Raw genomic sequence first — 21,046 nt, 5'->3', positions numbered from 1 at the left:
TCAAAGGGAGCCTCCGGCAGGAGTAAACGTAGGTCCTTATATTAGGACTGAGGTTGTTGGTTAGTGTAACGTCTCGAAAAAATTCGTACAAGGACCTGAGTACCACCTCAGGCAGAAATCACCCAGGACCAAATCCTTTAGAAATTAGGCTAGTATTAGCAAGTGTTAAACTAGAGTACTTGTGAAATTAGCACTAATCACTTTAAATATGATCTGCAAGACCCAAACTGTGCAGTATTATTGACGCTACATTACCCTGAAATCTAGAATCTATCCTTAATCCCGTTTGCTCTCGGGAGCACACTGAAACTCCGTATCGGACCTGGACCGCACGTCGAAAGTCCGAGTACCCCGAAACCATACGGCTATGACCGCATTACTGGACTTAACAACCCCCTCAGAAATCAAGTCCTAATTGTGTCTAGAAATACACAACTTAAGCCTGGAGCAAAGTGTGTGAGAAACGTGAATATCTTTAGAAATAAAATCCGAATTTAAGTAATCTGAGTCGTGTCACTGGCGGGCCGAATATAAGGATTCAGACTGTCAGAATCTGACCCAAATACACCCTTGGATCAGGGGAAATGTCCCATACATGGCAATGTACTTGTGGCCCTGATCGAGTGACCGTGACCGTTGAACTGAAACTGGTCCGCCACGGTCGATCTGTAAACCTGATTGGAGCGAAAACTCAGCCTGACCTAGATCCAATGTCAGGGAGCTTAAGTCCGACCGTACGCAGAAAAGGGGCCACCAGAAGTGCTCCGTTGGGCTGAAACAAACGCCCTTTGGATATAACGTAAGTATACTTTGGCCCTGGGGCCATTTCCATCAGACCTGAGCCTATATAAGGGCCTTAAACCCTCTCTCTAATATTTCATACGAATTTTTAAACCCTAAGGAAGAGAGAAAAGGAAAAGGAAAGGAAAAAGAGAGAAAGTGAGAGTGAGAGTTGGAGATTCATCCTGGGATTTGATCCCGTTGCTCCATGCACTTAGCCACCCTATCTGTATCGCTATACGGGCGATTCTAATTCTGTTCTTAGGTAAGAAAACCTAACCCTAACCTATTATAGGGTTTTAAACATTGTAAGTAATGGAATAGCTAACCTATTTCATACTGTAGATTACCAATCCGCCGTTGACAAAGGCTAAGTGTCTAAAATGAATCCGTTATACGTTTACCGGCATAAGGTACGGACTATAAACGTATAGGTTATAGTTTTCAAGGCTTTCAATGTCGGTTAATGGTTTATTACTGATGTGGGTGTTATTTCACATGCCAAATGCGATGTTTGTTCCGCGTTTTAGATATACATGAACTATATAGAGTTTAGTGTATTCCATGTATTTGTAGATAGGATCGTATACGTATGGAATTTGAAAGTGTGTTTGCCATGATTAATTGTCGTGTGTTTATACTAGTTGTATGGGTAACAACTCCTTGGCGAAAGGATTTACCCCAGTATATGTTATGGCCAACATACATTGTGTATGTTAAAAAGGTGTAGCGTAAGTGTTCGTAAAAATGTCTGAATGAGCAAGTACTTGGCATCAGGTACTTTATATGAGTGTTGAGATAAGATTCTCAACTACCTTGACTATGTGTATGATTTCCTTTATGCAACTTATATTATATTGTCTGTTTTACTTATGAAATGCGCATGTGTGAAATCCTGTGTATGTTGTACTTCATAACATGCTCAAATGGTTGTAGGATTGGAATTATGTGTTTATTACTGCTTTGACTATTTCATGCGAATACTTGTTGGAATTGGATATGTTTGGGACTACGATATAGTCCAGGCAATTGGTAACAGACCCTGATTGGGTGGCTGAGGTTGTTTTCACCCCACAAGACGTGTTCGATGGGTCCGAGCCGTACTTCAGTTGTCGACAGTGGTTAGGCCACACGGAGTGCTCGTGCACTTCATGTCGGTTAATTCGATGTGCGTTCGTACCGGTCGAGCACATCAAGTAACCCGATTGACCCGATATATGTTCACCATGTATGGACGCTACTGCTTGAATCTAAGGTACCAAACTCATCAGTGAAAAGCCCTTTAACCTTGGTACCTTGATCCGCTAAGACTCATGAGCCGGGCATGGTGGTATGGGACACTGTGGTCGAGCTGTCGGCCTACGCTGGGGTGACGAGCCTCCCCGCAGTGTCTAGTGAGCAACATAGCCTCGTGAGCCAAATATGGTGGTATGAGACACTGTATTCGAGCTATCGGCCTACACTGATAAGGTGACGAGCCCTTTGTAGTGACCTTGAGCGTATACTAAGACTGCATAGAGGCGACGAGCCTTTCCGTAGCAACAAGAGTACAAACTAAGCCTACACTGATAAAGTGACGAGCCCTTTATAGCGACCTAGAACCGTAACATCGTATGAGATTTACTAGGATTGACGACCCTAGAATGGATCATCGTTTGGGAATTGATATAAGGGAGGTACCTTGGCTTCCCAATCCTACTATATGAAAAGGACTAATAAGAAATTGGTAATCACGCTCATGCACCGCACTGCATGTGCCGTTTGATGTTGAGTAGAGAGCACAAGGAAGTGACTGACATGCATGACCGTTAGATGAAGATCGCAGAGGGAGTGCAGGCGAGGGCATGCATCATTTATAAATACCATTCTTGCATTAATAAGAGTACTTAGGGATGTTTGATTGTATTGTTTTATCATTACTGCTTGACTGAATTAAGAACATGTTAACCTTTACTTTATTGTTCCACTAAGTTGATCACTCACTCCCACGTTACAGGACAGTGCTTTAAACACCAACTAGACTCTGTCTTAGTTATAGATGGAGACCCGACTGATGAGGCAGAGACGGACTTCGCAGACGATGAGGATGCTTTCTTATATATGCAGTATTCAGGCGGGTTTATATAGACCGCTCTGATCGACGGGGCTTCAGGGTCATACTTGTGCTATCACATTTTTTTAAAAAAAAATAGTATTTTGAAACAATACTTGTAATTATTGACCTGGCAATGCATACATACTTTGGGGACCTATACTGATTTATAAAGTAATAAATATTTATTTTAGTCTTCTGCTTGCGTACTACAATTGTCCCTAGATTATGTTTTGCTGTTTTGGCTTAATCTCACTCATGTTTTATGTACTAATATAGACAACATACAGCCATCATTAAATATGTTGCATAAGTGATGTGTTAGAACTTGAGAGTTGGGTTTCTACTCGACCCCCGATTTTCAAGGCATTATAGTTAGCTTGTAGAAAACCAACTAAAGTCTCTTACGGGGGCTTTCGGCGGGAGTGTACATTAGGGTCCTTGTACGTGCAGCGTTATAAAGGTTAGAGGTAAACCTAATTAAAAACCTTCGATAGTGAAATGCAATACACTCATGGGAAAGTGCATTTGCCATGAGTGGAGTATGCAAAACGAACCATTATACATGCTTGTGTTTGATATTGTCATTTGAGAACTTATTTAATTATGCTTTTGTGATAAATATTTAATTATATGTATGCATGATCGGGTGAATGCTAGGAATTGATTGTTAGTATATCTCACACACACATTGTAACGCCCTGAAATTCGGGGGTTGAGCATAACTCAGCTCCCGAGTTTCAAAACATCACTTATGCAACATATTTAATGATGGATGTATGTTGTCTGTATGAGTACATAAAACATGGAATAGATTAAGCCAAACTGCAAACATAATTCAGGGATAAGTGAAGGACGCAAGCGGAAGACTTAAAGAAACATAAGTGTACATGTGCAAGTCCCTGAAATACATATACATGTCAGGTCATACTTACAAGTGTTGCTATCAAAAATACAAGCATCAAATGACATTATTTATTCCAAAAGAAAACCCAAAATTCTCACACACATGGCTCACAAGAACCTGCCTGAGAACTGTATAAAAGAAAATGCGGCCTCATCATACTCAAACTTCTGCTCTACCTCAGGGGTCGCATCAATATCTGCATCTAAGATAGAGTCTGGTTGGTGTTTAAACACCGTCCCAGAACGTGGGAATGAGTGATCAACTCAATGGAACAATATCGCAAAAGTTAACATGTTATCAATTCAGTCAAGCGGTAATGATAAAGCAGAACAATCAAACATGTCCTAATTACTCTTGTTAGTGCAAGGATGTATGTAGAATGATGCATGCCCTCACCTTACTCCCTTTGCATCTTCATCTCACGTTATGCATGACATCCTCCCACAGTGCCCACGACTACCACGCACATGCAAATGCGGTGCATGAATATGATTACAAGTTGTTATTAGTCCTTTTCATACAGCAGGATTGGGAAGCTAAGGTACCTTCCTCATATCAATTTCCACACAGTGATCCATTCTAGGGTCATCAGTCCTAGGCATCTCATACGATCATATGGTTTTAGGTCGCTGCAAAGGGCTCGTCACCAATCAATGCAGGCCTATCATACCTTCGTTACTACTCTAAGGCTCGTCGCCCTAATGTAGTATCCAGATATGCTCGAGGTTACTACAAAGGGCTCGTCACCAATCAATGTAGGCCGACAGCACGAATATAGTGTCACATACCACCATAATCGGCTCACGAGTTTGGTGTGCTCACTGGTCACTACGGGGAGGCTCGTCACCCCAGCGTAGGCTGACAGCTCGACCACGGTGTCCCATACCACCATGTCCGGCTCATGAGTCTTAGCGGATCAAGGTACAACGGTTAACGGGATTTCATCGGTAAGTTTGGTACCCTAGATTCAAGCAATAACATCCATACATGGTTAACATACATCGGACAGTTGGGTTACTTGACGAACTCGACTAGCACGAGCGCACGTTGGGTTGAACGACATAAAGTACGGAAACACTTCGTGTGGCCAAACCACTGCCGACAACTCTAATACGACTCGGGTTCATCAAATCACGTCTTTCGTGGCGAAAGCAACCTCAGCTATGAACTTAAGGCCGATTACCGATTTTCTGGACTATCTCATAGTCCCAAACACATTCCATTACAACAGATATATATATACAATTTAGAACAATAATGGAACAATAATTCAAATCATGTAGTATGTGAGCATTTGAAGAATATCACTTAACATGGATTTCAACATAAGTAGTGATTGAACTTAAAGAACAAGGAATGTAAATTGAATGTAAGAAATCATACACACCAAATAGGAGAGTTGAGAATCTCTTCTCAATGCACGCTAATAGGATAATGTGTTATACATTAGCCCATTCAAACATTTCTACAAACACTTAGACTACATAGTTCAAATACGTGACGTATGTTAGAATACACGCATTTGGACAATTCCTTTTGCCAAGGAGTTGACACACATGCAACTAGCACAAGTACACGACAAATAATCATGACAAACACATGTTCGTATTTTATACGTATACGATACTTCCTACATACACATAGAATACACAAATCTCAATATAACACATACATATCAGGAACGCAAGATAAACATAGCATTTGGCATGTGAAATTTCATCCATAACAACAATAAACCATTATCTGACATTAAAAGCCTTGAAAACTATAACCTATACGAATATAGTCCGCACCTTAAACCAGAAAAAGAACACCGAACTGATTCAGACGATATGTCTTCGTCAACGGCGACAAGATAACCTAAGGCAAGAATAGAAATGAGCTACAACAACACATAGACTATTCTAAGCTCTAAAACAAATTAAGGTTAGATTAACTTACCCAAGAAGGAACTTAGAATCGCCAGGATAACGATTCAAAAATGATGGTTTAAGGATGTAGAGTAACAGGAAAGAATCTCAAATGATTCACCAACTTCTCTTTCACTTTCTCTCTCTTTCTTAGCTAGGGTTAGGAAATTCGTATGGAAAAGAGAGTGAGGGTTTTAAGGTCTATATATAGGCCTAACATTGATGAAAATAGCCCCAGGGCCAAGGTATACTTAGGTTATAACCAAATCAGGCCTCTCTCGATCCAAAGGAACACTTCCGGTGGTCCTTACTCCATGTGCGGTCGGACTTAAGCTCACTGACCATGGATCTAGGTCAGGCTGAGTTTTCATACCGATCGAATTTACAGATCAGCCATGGCGGACCACACTCAATTCAACGGTTACCGAAACTCGATCAGGTCCATAAGCATTATGACATGCCTGGGCCATCTTCCCTAATCCGAGGGTGAAATTGGGTCAGAATCCAACGGTCAGATTGCTTAAAATCGTCGCGCAAGTGACACGACTCAGATTTCATAAAATCATATTTAATTTCTCACCATTCTCACACTCTTTACTCCGGACTCAATCAAATCGACCTAGGACATCATTTGGACTTGATTTTTGAGGTAATGGTCAAGTCCAACATGGTGACCATAATTGTCTAAGATAATCGCTATCAGACTTTCGACATGCGGTCCAGGTCCAATCCAAAGCTTCTAAAAATTTCCAAGAGCAACTAGATTTAACGTTGAATCCCAGATTTTAGAATAACATAGCGCTAACGATTCTACAAGTTTTGAGTCCTGCAGATTAAATTTAAAGTGATTGATGCTAATTTCACAAGCAATCGAGTTTAGCGCTAATTAACCCACAAATAGCTTCTAAGGAAAATAGAGGTAGTACTCGGGTCTTAGCACGAAATTTTTCGGGTCATTACACACATGTACACTATCTTGCAATGGGCTAGTTGCTAAGTGTTACATCTTTTATAGTCTATGTGATTGAACCCTCTAATGGCTTGGAAGTCTTAGAGTTAATTATCATGCTTAGTTTAATTTGCATTCTAGCTTAAGTAGGTAATTAGATTTAAAGGGATAATTTTTTATTTTTTTTATTTTTTTTGTCTTAATCACCCCCTTCAGGATATAGTCATCATTTTTTAGCTCTGCCAAGCTTTCGCACATAGTTGTGGTATCCTAATCCATGTAATTTCACATCTTAGCTAAGCGCCCATTTGGTGAAAGCGTATTAATTTGATTAGTGCCCACCATAAAGATTGTTGGTTCTTTTGCTCATTGGTTGGCCTGATACTGAAAGAGAAGATGAATACACTGTCATTGATGACATCAAGGAAAATGAGCCGCTGCTCGACCCAAAACTAGTGCATCGCCATCTTGGGGGAGCTAGCCGACTCAGATCATGATGTTCTTGATGCAGAAGCTTGCACCGAATCCATTGCTGGGGGTATCTAAGCCGAAGGTTCGCTCATTACGTTGGCTTTCCCTTTATCCTTTTGAACTCTTTAGTGAAATTATGGTGGATGTTTTTATCGTCATAATCAACAGTAAGGGGAAATCTTGTGAGGTGAAGGGCATTTCAGTCCTTCCCGGGTAAAGTGAAGGTAGAGCTAAGGTGGAATTGTGCCTTGCGGTATTTCGCATGATCGGTCCACTTATCATACTCAACAGGACCAAGATTTTCGTGGAAGGAGATCAAGCTTTTCTTATCTCGCATGTTACTTTGTCCATTCCTCATCATCTTTTTGCACCGCATGTAAAGCAGAAATCATTCCCGCCATTGCTCGTGGTTATTCCCTTTATATTGTAGTTGGCTCTATTTTCTTCAGTATCTTCTTTGGTGACATATCATCTTTGCCTAGGTAAGCTACGACAAACCCATTTGGCGTGAAGTAAATAATCACATTAGTAGGAAGAGAAGCAATTACGATTACATAATATATGGTACCTAACATTAAAACAACTCACCATTAGCAATACTGATTAATTCAAATTGCCACTTGTTTTAGAGATAAATGGAGGAATCTTCCTGTCAAGAGTCACCATTTCGGCGCCTTCGTGGCACCTTTTGGTGACGAACATTTTCTAATTGTTCTAATATTATTATCAGGCATAAATATTCCAACCAGAGATTCTGTGTTCGATCCCTAGTAGCGTCATCATTTTATGTAGGATAAAATGTTGTTTTATTTTGTTACGGAGATTTGAATATATATATATATATATTCTAACATAACCAGGAAAGATCAAATGAAATAATGCTCGCCATCCAATATTTTATTAATCTAGATTATTATTACATTCCTTACATTGCCCTTCTAAAATAGGATATAGTTAACTGTATAATTTTAGGTGACAATTAAGAATAGTAATTTTGGTAGCATTTCGGCCTTATAGAATGTCCATCGAAATGACAGAAGAGTTGTGTGGGTTAAAAACACTGGCTTCGTGTTGATACGCAAGCTAAAAGACTTTAATTAATAATCCATAATCTTCATTATGCGTCCAACAATGACTTTGTTGAATGATTTGTATAGGACCACTATTGCGCACTCGCACAAGGTAACCCTGTTGCACTATTGTGTAAGGTAGCCCTATTGTGCGGTCACGCAACATGCTCAATTCTTGCACTTATCCTTTCACTTTCTTCCTCAACTCTGTGGTATTTATAGGCATTTACACGTGTGAAACTCTATTTTCACACAATTCAATATTGTTGCATGGTCGCACAAAGCATTCTTGAATTAAAATTATTACGTTGTTGCGTAACTTTCATTTGTGCGGCCGCGCATAGCCATGTTGCGTGGCCACATAACACTGCCTTGTTGTGTGATTGCGCAACAACTTCATGACCCATGTAATACCTTTAGAACCTGCACAACTCCCTCATAACCCACATAACTCCTTTATAACCCGCACAATTCTTTCAAAATCCGCGTAACTCCTTCATAACCCATACATACACCTTTAGAACCCATGCAATACCTTCCTTAATGAAATTTTTTATGCCATAATATCCTGATTGAGATAGACTTCTTATCTCGACGGGTTTTTATAAGCTTGTTGATCACGATACTTTGACCACATGTGCCACTCGTGTGAAGGCTACATATCCTTCGTCATAATGTCTCACATGTAAACATGTGTATGGCTATGAGCCATTTTACTTTTAACATGTGATGTGTTACCAAAGGATATAGGGCAAAAGATATCATCGAGGAACAAGTAGGATTTCGTCTATCATTTGTACGTATTAACGGCATTTCATTAGTTTGCGCGCATGCTAGGACACATGTAAATACTTCTATATATTATCGTCATTCTCAATCAAATACACACAACAATATTTTTAGCATGTGGCCTCTAAAATAACATAAACATAATGCCTAATAGTAAAGCCAAAAAAAAAGAAGTCCTATAGCATATAAAAAAAAACTAAATCGTGGAATCTACGGCTTTTAAGCTACAATTCCCAAATCGAATTGGTTGAACAATTTTAATATTTGATTCACGGATACTTCTTAAAAATAAGGCTTTTTCATTTTTAATCATCCAATAAATGTCCAACAATCCAATGAAATGATCAAATATTTAAGTTTGATCTTTTGATTCATAATACATCTAAATTGGGACCCACAATTTCTAAAAGTTAATTTGAATTACTTATATGTGGCAATCGTATGTGGTTTTTACTTAATTTCTCAGTGGCGCGTACCATCCATCACACTATGCCAGAGTATCAAAAAGAACTCTATACTCTGGCAAAGTAATGGATGATATAGAACTAATTAAAAACTATTTAGAAATTGCATAGTTGGAATAGAAGTTAAGTCAAATTAAATTGTCTAAGCTATGCATGCTGGTTTAGATGTATAATAAGCCAAGAATTAAAATTACTATCGAATTGGTGGACTTAAAGATGAAAAATATCTAATAGTACAAATTCAATAAACAAGTGTCCACGAGTAAAGAGTCAGGATTGTTCAACCAATCTGATTTTGATACTTAAGCAATAATGAACATCACGGTTAACGAACATAATTACCGTGACACAGATCCAGCCAGATGGGTGGGACCCCTGATCATGGGGCCCATCTCGATGTTTGCATTGTGTATCCATATATTCACACCATCCATCTTTTTTGCCAACTTGTTTTGTGGCATGTTCTAAAAAATGAAGCATTGAATTCCCACCATTGCTTCTCGGGTCAAGCTGCTATTTGTGTTTTCCTTTCATTTGACCTTGTTAATAAAATTGGATGGCATATAAACATTTTGGTCGACCATAGAAGGTTTTTAATGGTGGGCATTTAATGACCTCTATCGCGTGTAGTGTGGTCCGCTTGAGATTTTTATCTACTTTATTTTTTGGACCATACTCTAAAATAAGTTGGCGAAATGGATGGACAGCCTGGATATATAATGCATACATTGAGGTGGGCCCCACAGTCAGGATCCCATCCACCTAGCTGGATATGGGTCGCAGCTAATCCACGTCCCACTGTTCACTCGGTTTGATTTGAATGCGGATTGGCTGTGACTCCAGATGGCGTGGTTCAAAAAATAAAATAAAATGAAGAGATAAGAATCTCGGGTGGGCGACACTTAGGAAACAGTGGTTATTGAACACTCACTTTAAAAACTTCATAGGGTCCACCATAATGTTTATTTACCATTCACTCCATCATAAGTCACACAGACCTGGCCGAGAGAAAAAAAGAGCAGCTTAATCCAAAACTTATGTGTTCCTAAGTAAGGTTTTTAACGGTGGGAATTCAATCCTGTGGTCCACCTGGTATTTGTACCTTACTTTAAAATGAGCTGCCAAAACAGATGAACGGCGGGGATATACAATGCATACATCGAGGTGGGCCCCACGGTTCGGGTCACACCCATGTGGCTGGATCCGGGGCCACAGCTAATCCTCGTTCGTTTGGGTTGATGAGCTAGTTTCAGTTGCTCCATCGTTCCAGTGGCCCAGTGCGTGAGGCAGCAGGACATCTGTGACAACACCATCTCCTGCAGAACCTCAAGCACCATCAACCTCATCAGCGGCAGAAACTCCGCAGGTGCTTCCTGCTCTCTGGGTGGAGTATCAAATAACTTCGAAACTCTCCATTCTGTTTTTAATTTTTAATTTTGATTTTATAAAAGCCGACCACTGTAGTGCAGTTACATGCTGTCGTTGGGGCTAACATGCGCAGTAGGACAGTCGTTCCGCCCAAACCGGAGTTTAAGAAGAATCATCCCCATCAGATCCACCATTCTCGACTCTCCTATTTACATTTCTACTCTCCAACGGCTTTCTCGCCTTCGTAGCCTTCGTTCTCTCTCGAAATTCCACAGTAGCTGCTCTGATCCCCCTCTCCTTACGAAAGGCATTCTCTCTTTCTCTCTCTCTCTCTCTCTCTCTCTCTCTCTCTCTCTCTCTCTCTCTCTTCCCGGTTTCAATCCATGAATTGCGATTTCTTTTGATTTTCGATGCTCGGATTGATGTTGTGGGTGATTGAGATATCGTTTGTGAGGTACGGAAATCTGAAGAGACTAGGGTTTTTTGTTGTTGATATTTTGGAATATAATTTCCCTCCTTTCTGCTTTTGGTAGTTTGAAACTTTGAATTGGTTTTTAATTTTTAGTAATTTCATGTTTTAAGCCGGCCAGACTTGAGATCATGTGGACCACACTACCGAGGATTCCGTTGATAAGACTCGTGCGTGTGTCAGACTATCCTGTATGATCGGAAGACTTTTGACTGTTCGGATGGGAATGTCTCTGAGTTTTCTTTTCTATCTGTTTATTGGCTATCCATCACAAAATTACCGTTGTCCATTTGGTGCGGTTTTTGTTGGATCCTGCTTGGTAGGCCCATCTGATGGGCCACTTGTATGGTCCTTGATCTAGGACAGGAAACATCCTCCGCAAGATATTCTTAGAAAGCTAGGCTAAATCTAAATGCAGTATTCAGATTTGATGAAATGAGCTAGTCTTCATTAATTTGCAGGGGTTCTCGTTTGTAATTTGGATTGGATTGATATTTTTTTTTTCCCTGACAGCAGTGCATTATAGAGGAATTCACAGATGATTTTGATTATCTTATATGAGACTCATGAACATATATCTTCTGCATTGAGTTGATATGTATACTTATTATTATTATTATTTTTTGGTTGAATGTTTTTTGCTGTCTCTGCTGATGTGGTATACAGATTTTTGTTGTTTCAAGCCTTTTATTTTTACCCAATTTCTCCCACTTGGGAGAATTGAATTGATTCTCAGTTCTCTAGACATCAGTTTTCGATCTATACTCTAAATTGGGTGGGTAGACCTTGTGAATTTTCTCCCCTAAGTTTTTGCACAAATCTGCTTCTTGAGTGATAATAGGAAATTTGATTTGGTTAAATGGAGTGATTTCGAAATGTTGGAAAAAGAAGGGGGCTTGGGCATTAGTAGGATAAGGAGGAATCAAAGTCTTCTATGCAAATGGTGGAGGTTTGGCTTTGAAAAGCATGGGCTTTGGAGAAGAGTGGTAAGCAAGAAATATGGGGCAACTAAGAATGGTGGGGATCCCAGCTTATCAAATAGATTCCCAAGCTCCAAAGTGTGGAAAGACATCATATCATTTGGGGATCCTAAGCTGTTGCTTCAAGAATTTATCTTTGTTGTTAACAAAGGCGATAAAATACGCTTTTGGGAAGATCCATGGCTTGGCAAAAGTCGGCTTGCAGATAAATTCCCTAGGTTGTATTTGGTATCAATGAATTGGAATTCATTGGTTGGTGATTTTCTATAAAAGGCTTGGAGATAGATTGGTTTGTGTATCTCATTTAGAAGAATGGAAGAGTTTTAGCTGCTATTAGGTTCTTGCAAGTTGTTGTCTTGGTGCCAAATGAGGATGATTCCAGAAGAGGGAAGTAGAATGCTTCATGGACATTTTTGGCTAAATCTTCCTTTTCTGAGCTGGCAGAGTTGGATCATTCCTCAGTTTTTGCTAAGCAGGCTCTCTAATAATACCATTTGTGTGGGCTACACAAAGAGGAGGAAATGTCGGAGTTAGCTACTTTTATGAAAGAGTTCATCATCATCATCATCATCATTAATGCAAGTAATTGGGGTCGGCTACATGAATCCTTTTACATCATTGCACTCTATCGTTTGGAATGGCATATTATTCAAATTCATGTTGGAAGTTATGGCATAAGTTTGACGCCGGCTGCCAACCTGATGCAATCCTCTTTTATTCGAGTAGGGGATCGGCAGTGAGAGCATAAAACTCCCACAGGCACAATGTAATAGATTATTACATAGTTTGATTACAATCAAGCGCCATCTAATAGCCTATTACGTAGTTGATTACAATCAGTGTTTTAAATAGCGGTAGTGTGTTGCGTAGTGTTCAACCCTTTGTAGCATGCGGTGTAAGCTACACGATACTTCTATTTTTTAATATAAAAATAGAAAAAATATGATAAATAGTAAGAAAAAAATATAAATGCTTAAAAGATGATTCAAAATTTCAAGTATAAGCATGTTTAAACAAATTATTAATCATCATTTATCAAAAGCCAATTTGCATACATAAACCAAATCAAATTATTATCACTTCTATTTTTTAATTTAAAAATAGAACGAATATGATAAATACTAAGAAAAAAATATAAATGCCTAAAAGATGATTCATTTTTTCAAGTATAAGCATGTTCAAACAAATTATTAATCATCATTTATCAAAAGCCACTTCGCATACATAAACCAAATAAAATTATTATCACATCGGCAACTTTTTAAGCAAACTATAATTAATTATGTCTAATTGAAACCACAAGTCATAAGTATGAAAAGAAATTAAAATCCCATAGGCTGAGAGTATTATGGACAAAATACAAAATATAATTACCTTTAAAAAATACAAAATATAATTACCATTTATTAAAAAAAGGTGTAGCATAGCTACATACGCTATGCGTGCCCTACATATGATATGCACGCTACGACCCCTGTAGCGTATGCTACATGGGATTTATACTATTTGCTAATGTTGTATGCTATGCAGTGTTGTAGCCACGCTACGCTGCGGGCGCTACTGCTACGCTACGGGCGCTATTCAAAACATTGATTACAATCAACAAGTTGATTAGTATCAAACTCATATTAAAGAGTTCAAAGGATAAAAATGCCCTCGATTGACGGGTCAGACATCCCATTTTTCAAAAGTTTACGCCTCTCCATGACTAAGCAGGGGTAAAATTGGTCAAGTGCTACTCACATTATATGTAGTAGAGATTTTGGCTTCATCTTATGTATGCTTTAGCTTTTGAACCCTTCTTTTGCCTGGATTTGATGGATCTTCACCATTCTCTTGCTTAGAAGCAATGTGTGATAGATAACCTTTTACCTTTTTCCTTTATGTTTAATTTTATCATCATCATCATCATCATCATCTAAGCCTTTTCCCAACTAATTGGTGTCAGCTTTATGTTTTTTCTTATGTTTATTTTTTTAATTTTTATGAAGGCATATTTCTATTCTAATTCCTTTATTTGATTTTATTTATTTCTGATTTTTAATGTAACTAATCTTTTTCTTTCTTTCTCAAAACATTCATCTTTTTGGTTCTTTTGTTTATATTTGAGTAATTTTGTTAAAACAATGCATTCAATTATTCTTTAGGGATTTAATCATCTCTCTTGGTTGGTTTTTGACTACTTTCATTGCTTATTCAGCAAGCAGGTTTTCAGTTCTGATGGAGGAGAAGACCATTTCCGAGCAAAAGCTTTACACAAGAATGCGACTATGGGAATTGCCAGATCAGTATATCATCGAGCCGACGGATGGAACTTTTGATTCCTATTTAGCTATCAGTCGTGTGGATGGGTCATTGAACCTGATTGGTTAGTTACTTGCACTTGTATCTCATTAATGCAAATCCAGATAATGAATATTTTGTTTTTCATTTTATGTATTTTTGTTGAGCAGAATGTGGTTTCATAGTTGTTTCTTTTGTTTCTTTTTTATAGAGGACCTTCCACATGCGAGCTTTGTTCGGGCTCCAAAGATACGAACTGTATTTGGTGTGATTGGAATGCTGAAACTTGTAGCAGGTAAGCATACTTCTGTCATGAACCTGAAATATCTCTTCCTTCATGTTTATCATAGAGATGTTCAACCTTTTTCATTTTCTGATACATTGCTACCTAATTAAAAGTAGAAAGAGCAGAAACTATGGTTAGGATAGACTGCCCATACATTAAGGAAGACACTTTATGCCTTCTTTTGCTGAAAAGATGCTTTTGGGTACTTCCAATGTTAATGGCTGCTGACTTGATTGGTCATAAATATGTTGGTGCATGCATTACTTTATTGCTCACATTTCTCTAGTAGAGCTATCTGTGGACCAGCTCAGGGCTGGGCCTGGTTTTGGAACAATAGAATACAATACTATTTCCGAGCCTGCTACAGGCGTGCTATCCCATGCCCAAGCCTATTGCCAGCCTACTACCCTAGGCCTGACCTTGGGCTTGAGCCTGCTAATGGGTCTACCATACAAGGCTTGAGCCTGATGAAATTAATAGGCCCAAGCCCAAGATTGTTTCACAACAATAGAAATGGACGATTAGGGTTTTTTCTCATTATTGTGTTACATTATTAGAAAGCATGGTTAAAAGACTTGGTGCCTAGACCTGTCTTGTTCGACCTTGAGTTGATTTGCAACTCGCCTGATTCAGGGCTGAATCAGCCTGACTTGCCTGAGTCGGGTTTGACTTGTAATGGTGAATTGGATCAAGATCTGATTTGAGTCCGAGTCCTAAAAACACGTTAGAAAGGAATGATTTGGGCTGTCTCATTGTAATTTACATCTACATTTAGTTTTGGAATTCTGAAGGCCCATCTTCAAGGATAAAAAAAAATTGTTTTTCCCTTCATCATTCATTTTTGATGAGTGTGCCTAGCAATACGGGGTAGAGTTAATCTTAAAAGACGAGAAAAGGAGGGGAGGGGTAAAAAACACTAGTGTGGTAGAGTTTGTGGTGCTACGTGTTGAGAATTCGTTCCCTCTTTTGAAATTTGTTGGCCGCATTTATTCTTTGTTGGCCACATTTTATTCTTTGTTTTTTTTTTTTTTTTTCTTCTCATTTTCACTCAAGTATCCTTATTCATAAAACAACCAATATTTCTTTTCCTTTTTTTTTTTTTGAGAGATCCCTTTCTAAGTTCACATTAATATAAACATCAGGTGGGCTTATAATGTAGAGAAGGGCATTTAGTCGCACAAAACATGAAGGGAAGTGGCAATAGATTCCGATGCAAAAGCAGGGTAGCATCTGTTTCAAAAAAAAGTTTGCAAGTATAGAAACCTAGGAAGAGGAAGTGGAGCGCAAGCACGAGCCAGATTCAGAGTGGAAGTGGCACCTAGGTAGAAGGTTTGTGCAACTAAGAGGCACTTTTTATTGTCGTCATCATCATCCCAGCCACTTACTAGCAAATTAGCATCAACTTCAAAATCTTGTATAGCTAAAAATTCATATTGAAGGCTCTACCCAAGTCCTTTAGGGTCTTGCGCACAAACAACTTCTAGATGGGCAGTTCAGTAAAATGGTAGAAATTATAGGATGGTCATGCCTGGCCTGCAGGTCTGTTAACAAACACATGCCCGGCTTTTGGTGGGCTGGTCCCAAAGCCTGATGTGCCGGCCTGGGCTTGTTGACAACCCTAATGCCTAATACCTCCTTTCGTGCATGCAGCACAACTGCAACGGCATCATCTTTAATCTAATACTTGAATGAGTCCTTTCATGCCCCCAAAATTTAGAACCCAAGTATGAACTCTAGTCCCAAATTCCAAGGTGCGAGTTATTATATGAACCATATTAAGCACGTCTAATTAATCATTCCCACGACAAACTTAAAAATAATCAAAGCATTAACTAATCACTAACTAAAATGAATTCCAACATAAATCCAAAATAAAAGTATTTGGTTCACTCCCAACATAATTAAATGAAACTAAACCCTAATACATCTCTCTCTCCAAAATAAATAAATTCATAAAGTGATAAACAGCTGATCTTCGGGGTATTCGTCATCTTCCGGCTCTTGTTCCTCAATATAACCAATATCTGAAATGTTATCCCATAAGGGTGAGCAAACCACAAGTCCAGTAAAGTTCACCTTACAAGTTTGAAAACTAACATGTATGTATAGGTATATATCGATTAAAACAACAAAACTTTCCCTTTGCATGTAATGGAGGTAGTCAATTCAGAATGCAAGAATAGGATCATCTTATAATTGCAATTTTCAAACAGTTGCATCAGGGCCATTTTAACTACTGTTGGGCGACACTCTCATATGCCAATTTTATTATTACCAATTTTTGGAACAAATCTAGGGCAGAGTACCTGATCCAAATTTTGAAACAAATACAGGGCAGAGTACCTGATAACTGGTGTTCAACGGTCATATAGTCTCATGTATGCAATATGAATTCCAAAATAATTATGCATCATTAAGTTCCAATTGATGTGAAACAATACGAATCATATATCAATTCAAATCCAAACTCATAAAACTTTCTGGAGTTATACACACACAAACACACACATAACATCATATTATAAATCATGAATTAAAGACCCCTGCAATGCTAAATCTTCGTTCAAATTATCCTTATTGTAGGAGAATAATCAGAAATTAAATCAAAGATTAATCCAATGATTTTTATGGGCATTCTGCACTTAATCATTAGACCATCCAACCGTTCGATGTATGAAAACCATTGGTTCTACTGATGGTCTACATCCAGAGTATGTAACGGGAGATCTAACGGTCCAAATTTAAGATACAACCATAGGATCTTAAATTCTTAAATTAATTTATAACTTGCTGGATTCCAGTGGTCTAGATTAGATGGTAGAACACGGATCATGCAAATACAAAACAAGATAGTCATGTGGTGCATCGTTGGATGATCAATCTCGTCCATTGGTCAACAATCAAATGGTCTAGATTGATGTCAATCATATGACCACTGACATCAGCAAGTTTCATCTCTTTCTGAGTTCGATCAGTGGACTAAAAGCTCGCTACAACTCAGTTGTTACTAAGGAAATCTGCACACTGGACAATGCGTATGGTCCAGATTACAACCCCAGATTCGGACACTTCCTGGAGTCTGATTGACTTGGAATTCTGTATGAGTGTAGGTCTCTGAGTGTACTATCAGGTGTAAGAAATTGGGATTGATCTGACAACATTCGACTTGTCGAAATCGAATCATTCAGAAAGGTACCTGTACTATTTCTCTGCACTAGACAACACGGCTGGTCTAGATTATGATCTTGAGTATTTCCTGATATCCGATCGACCTCAAACTTTATATGTTTGTAGACCTTTAAGGCTACTATCATGTGTTAAAATTTAAGATCGATCCAACGCCGTTAGACTTGTCGAATTGAACCTTTCAGGAAGGTACCTGCACTGATCTCTGTACTGGACAACACAGATGGTCCAGATTGTGGTGATGAGCTCAACTCAAGCACTTCCTGATATCTGATCGACCTCCAAATTTATAAATTCATAGACGTTTAAGGCTACCATTATGTGTTAAAATTTGAGATCGACTCGGCGCCATTAGGCTTGTTGAAATCGAACTGTTCGGGAAGGTACCCCTGTACTGTTTCTTTGCACTGGATAACATGGATGGTCCGGATTGGAGGATGAGATTGCGGGGGTTGTACTGATCGGAATGGTCTCAAATTTGGTACACATATTCCTTAACAATCTACTAATTGTGTAAAAAATTTGAGATTGGTTCGAGATCTCTAGACCCACCAGATCTCAGCCATTCAACAAGGTCTAGTTGCCAATTTTAGACAAGACAGCATGTAGGGTTCCGATTCAAACATCAGTTGGATCAATTGTAGGATCTGATCTGAGATCCACCGTTGAACATTGATGTGCTTCACATCTAGAGGTTTTATACACGATTGTGTGGTCCCTAAAATGGATCGCTGGACATCGGATTGGTCCGTATCTGAGGTTATTTGTGACTCGAATGAGATGACAGATTTCCTTTAAACATAGATCGATCCAAATTGTCCGATCTACACACTAGATACCCGGATCTGGCCATCCGAATGGGTTACCATCTGACAGTCCCATTGATCATCGTATCATATAAAATCGTAAAGAAAGAAAAAGGAAACAAACAAGTAGGAGAACCCACCTTAAGAAAAAAACGGGTGTGGATGGATTTGAGCTCCTCTTCTCTCTTTTAAACTCCCATGGATGTCCTCACTCTTTGTATTTAGCAAAAGAGGAATTTTAAAAGTTTCAAAATGAATTGCACAAAACTATTTGCAACAAGGGGCTTCGAACCCTCGACCTCTATTCCCCTCTAGGACTTCTCAAACCACATGTGTTAGCCCATGAGTTTTGGTAGAAAACAACTTGTTAAGTATGCATATCACACTACCTAGTGTGGATGTGTGAATGGTTAAGTGTAGATGGTGTTTGGGCTAGGCATTTTAGGGTTAAGTGAAACATCATGAATGAGGTTTAGTGAAGTGTCATTGTGAGCATTTTGGTTCGTGCGAAGGTAAGGAGTGGGCGTGTAAACATGTATATGTGCATGTGCACAAAAACGTGTGGAAGGTGTGTAAGATGTGAAAGTATACACTTGTGCATTCGGGTGTAGTGAAGTGAAAGTGTGGATGTGAGTATTTTCTAGATGAATGAGAATATAACCATGAGAGTACACGAAGAAAACCCGACGGGGTTTGGGTGAATGGGTAGTGTTGTGGCTTTGCTCCCCACAAACGTGGGTTCGATTCTCCTCCTCGGCATTACCCGATGCACGTGGTTGCTGGTGTTTGCGTGCATCCATAGGGAATAGTCTCGCCTCAAAATGGGGCAGAGACACCCTGGCGTCATCAAAAAAAGAAAAGAAAAGAAAAGAACGAGTACACTAAGAAAAATAATAAAACACAAAATAATAAATAAATAATTTAAATACATAAATAAAATACCCATAAATGAAATAAATATATAAAAATTTAGGATATTACAAGTCCATATTACTGGGGTGGGATGTGTTAAACTGTGTCCTTGTCGGCTAGAGAGTCTTATCTCATGGTACATTTCGTCTTCTAACTTCTGGTTCGACAATGTGCCTTTTTTGTGCAACGTAGAGATTTATTCACCTAAGTTCATTGACATTTGAGATTTGACTTCTTGTCGCGTAGTTATATTTGTTTTGTGTGCTAACTCAGTTTTTTTCATCCAATTCTCCAAAGATCCCTTCAATTTTGAAAACAAATATGCTTTGTTGCATATATTGCTTTGGTAAATATTGTTTGGACAAATAATATTTACAAGATAGCTGAGTAGCATCATGTTTCGTCCATCTTCTTTGGACATTATTGCGCTTTGCACCTTTCCTATGCTTTTTGTGCTCTGCATGTACGCTGTCTTGACCATAGGTTTGAATGCCACATTGGGTTTGTATATAATGGTAAAGCTGTTATAAAAAGTAAAGGACGATGAAATCGTGAAAGAAAATCTTCTTTTCGACGTATCTGCTGTTGTTTGACATCCATATGTTGGTCCATGGGACCAAGCTATGGGTTGGGTGCCCTTGGCCCCTTTCTCCCTTCTGAAATGCTATACTGAAGGAATTGTTAGAACACACCTACACAGTAATTACTTCACAATCACATTCTCCTTATTGCAGTTAGGAGGGAAAATGAGAAGAAGGCAAATCGGTTATTCTAACGGTTGCCAATCTATCACATGCGATGCATCCCTCTCATACTTCCTTAACACAGATACATGGAAAATACCGTGAATTCTTGATAATTGAGGTGGCAAGTTGAGTCGATACACCACCACTCGAACTCTTTCCAGTATCTCGAATGACCCAATGTATCTTGGGGGGGGAACTTTTATTGGTGAAACTTTTAGAAATACACAATCTCCATGGAAAAACTCTAAATCTCTTCTTCGATTGTCAGCATAGCTCTTCTAGCAGTTCTGTGCAATGTGCAATTGGTCTTTGATGATGTTAACCTTCTCAGATGTCTTTTGTACTATTTTAGGTCTAAGCATGCTCTTTTCTCCAATTTCTGTCCAACAACACAACAATATACAGGGTCTTCCATGATGTCTTTTGTACTATTGCAGGTCCAAGCATGCGTTTTTCTCCAACTTATGTCCAACAAGTTAGCGATTTACAAGGTCTTCCATGTAAGGCTTTGTACCGTGCCATGCATATGCTCGCTTGGTAGCTATTATTATATGCTAATTCAATCAACGAGAAGTGAT

The 21,046-nt window shown here is 38.8% G+C and overlaps 1 protein-coding gene across 5 annotated transcripts in view; it reads left to right on the top strand.

Annotated features, from left to right (window-relative positions):
- The first annotated feature begins 10,654 nt into the window (after positions 1–10,654).
- Positions 10,655–21,046, top strand: part of LOC131251411 (phosphoinositide phosphatase SAC6-like) — a 139,018-nt gene continuing 128,626 nt past the window's right edge. The window contains exons 1-4 of one of the 5 annotated variants that reach the window (XM_058252091.1): positions 10,655–10,798; positions 10,902–11,107; positions 14,450–14,617; positions 14,744–14,827. In XM_058252091.1, coding sequence (XP_058108074.1) covers positions 10,906–11,107; positions 14,450–14,617; positions 14,744–14,827 — 454 coding nt within the window. In that variant the 5' untranslated portion in view covers positions 10,655–10,798; positions 10,902–10,905. Of the gene's footprint in view, positions 10,817–10,896; positions 11,108–11,128; positions 11,255–14,449; positions 14,618–14,743; positions 14,828–21,046 lie in introns of those variants that run through there. The other 4 variants (XM_058252092.1, XM_058252093.1, XM_058252094.1 and 1 more) reach the window with 4 other exon arrangements.

The sequence above is a fragment of the Magnolia sinica genome, chromosome 7 (genome assembly GCF_029962835.1).
Source record: "Magnolia sinica isolate HGM2019 chromosome 7, MsV1, whole genome shotgun sequence".
Lineage (NCBI taxonomy): Eukaryota > Viridiplantae > Streptophyta > Magnoliopsida > Magnoliales > Magnoliaceae > Magnolia > Magnolia sinica.
Note: the sequence above shows the minus strand (reverse complement) of the source record. Positions and strands in the feature narration are given on the sequence as shown.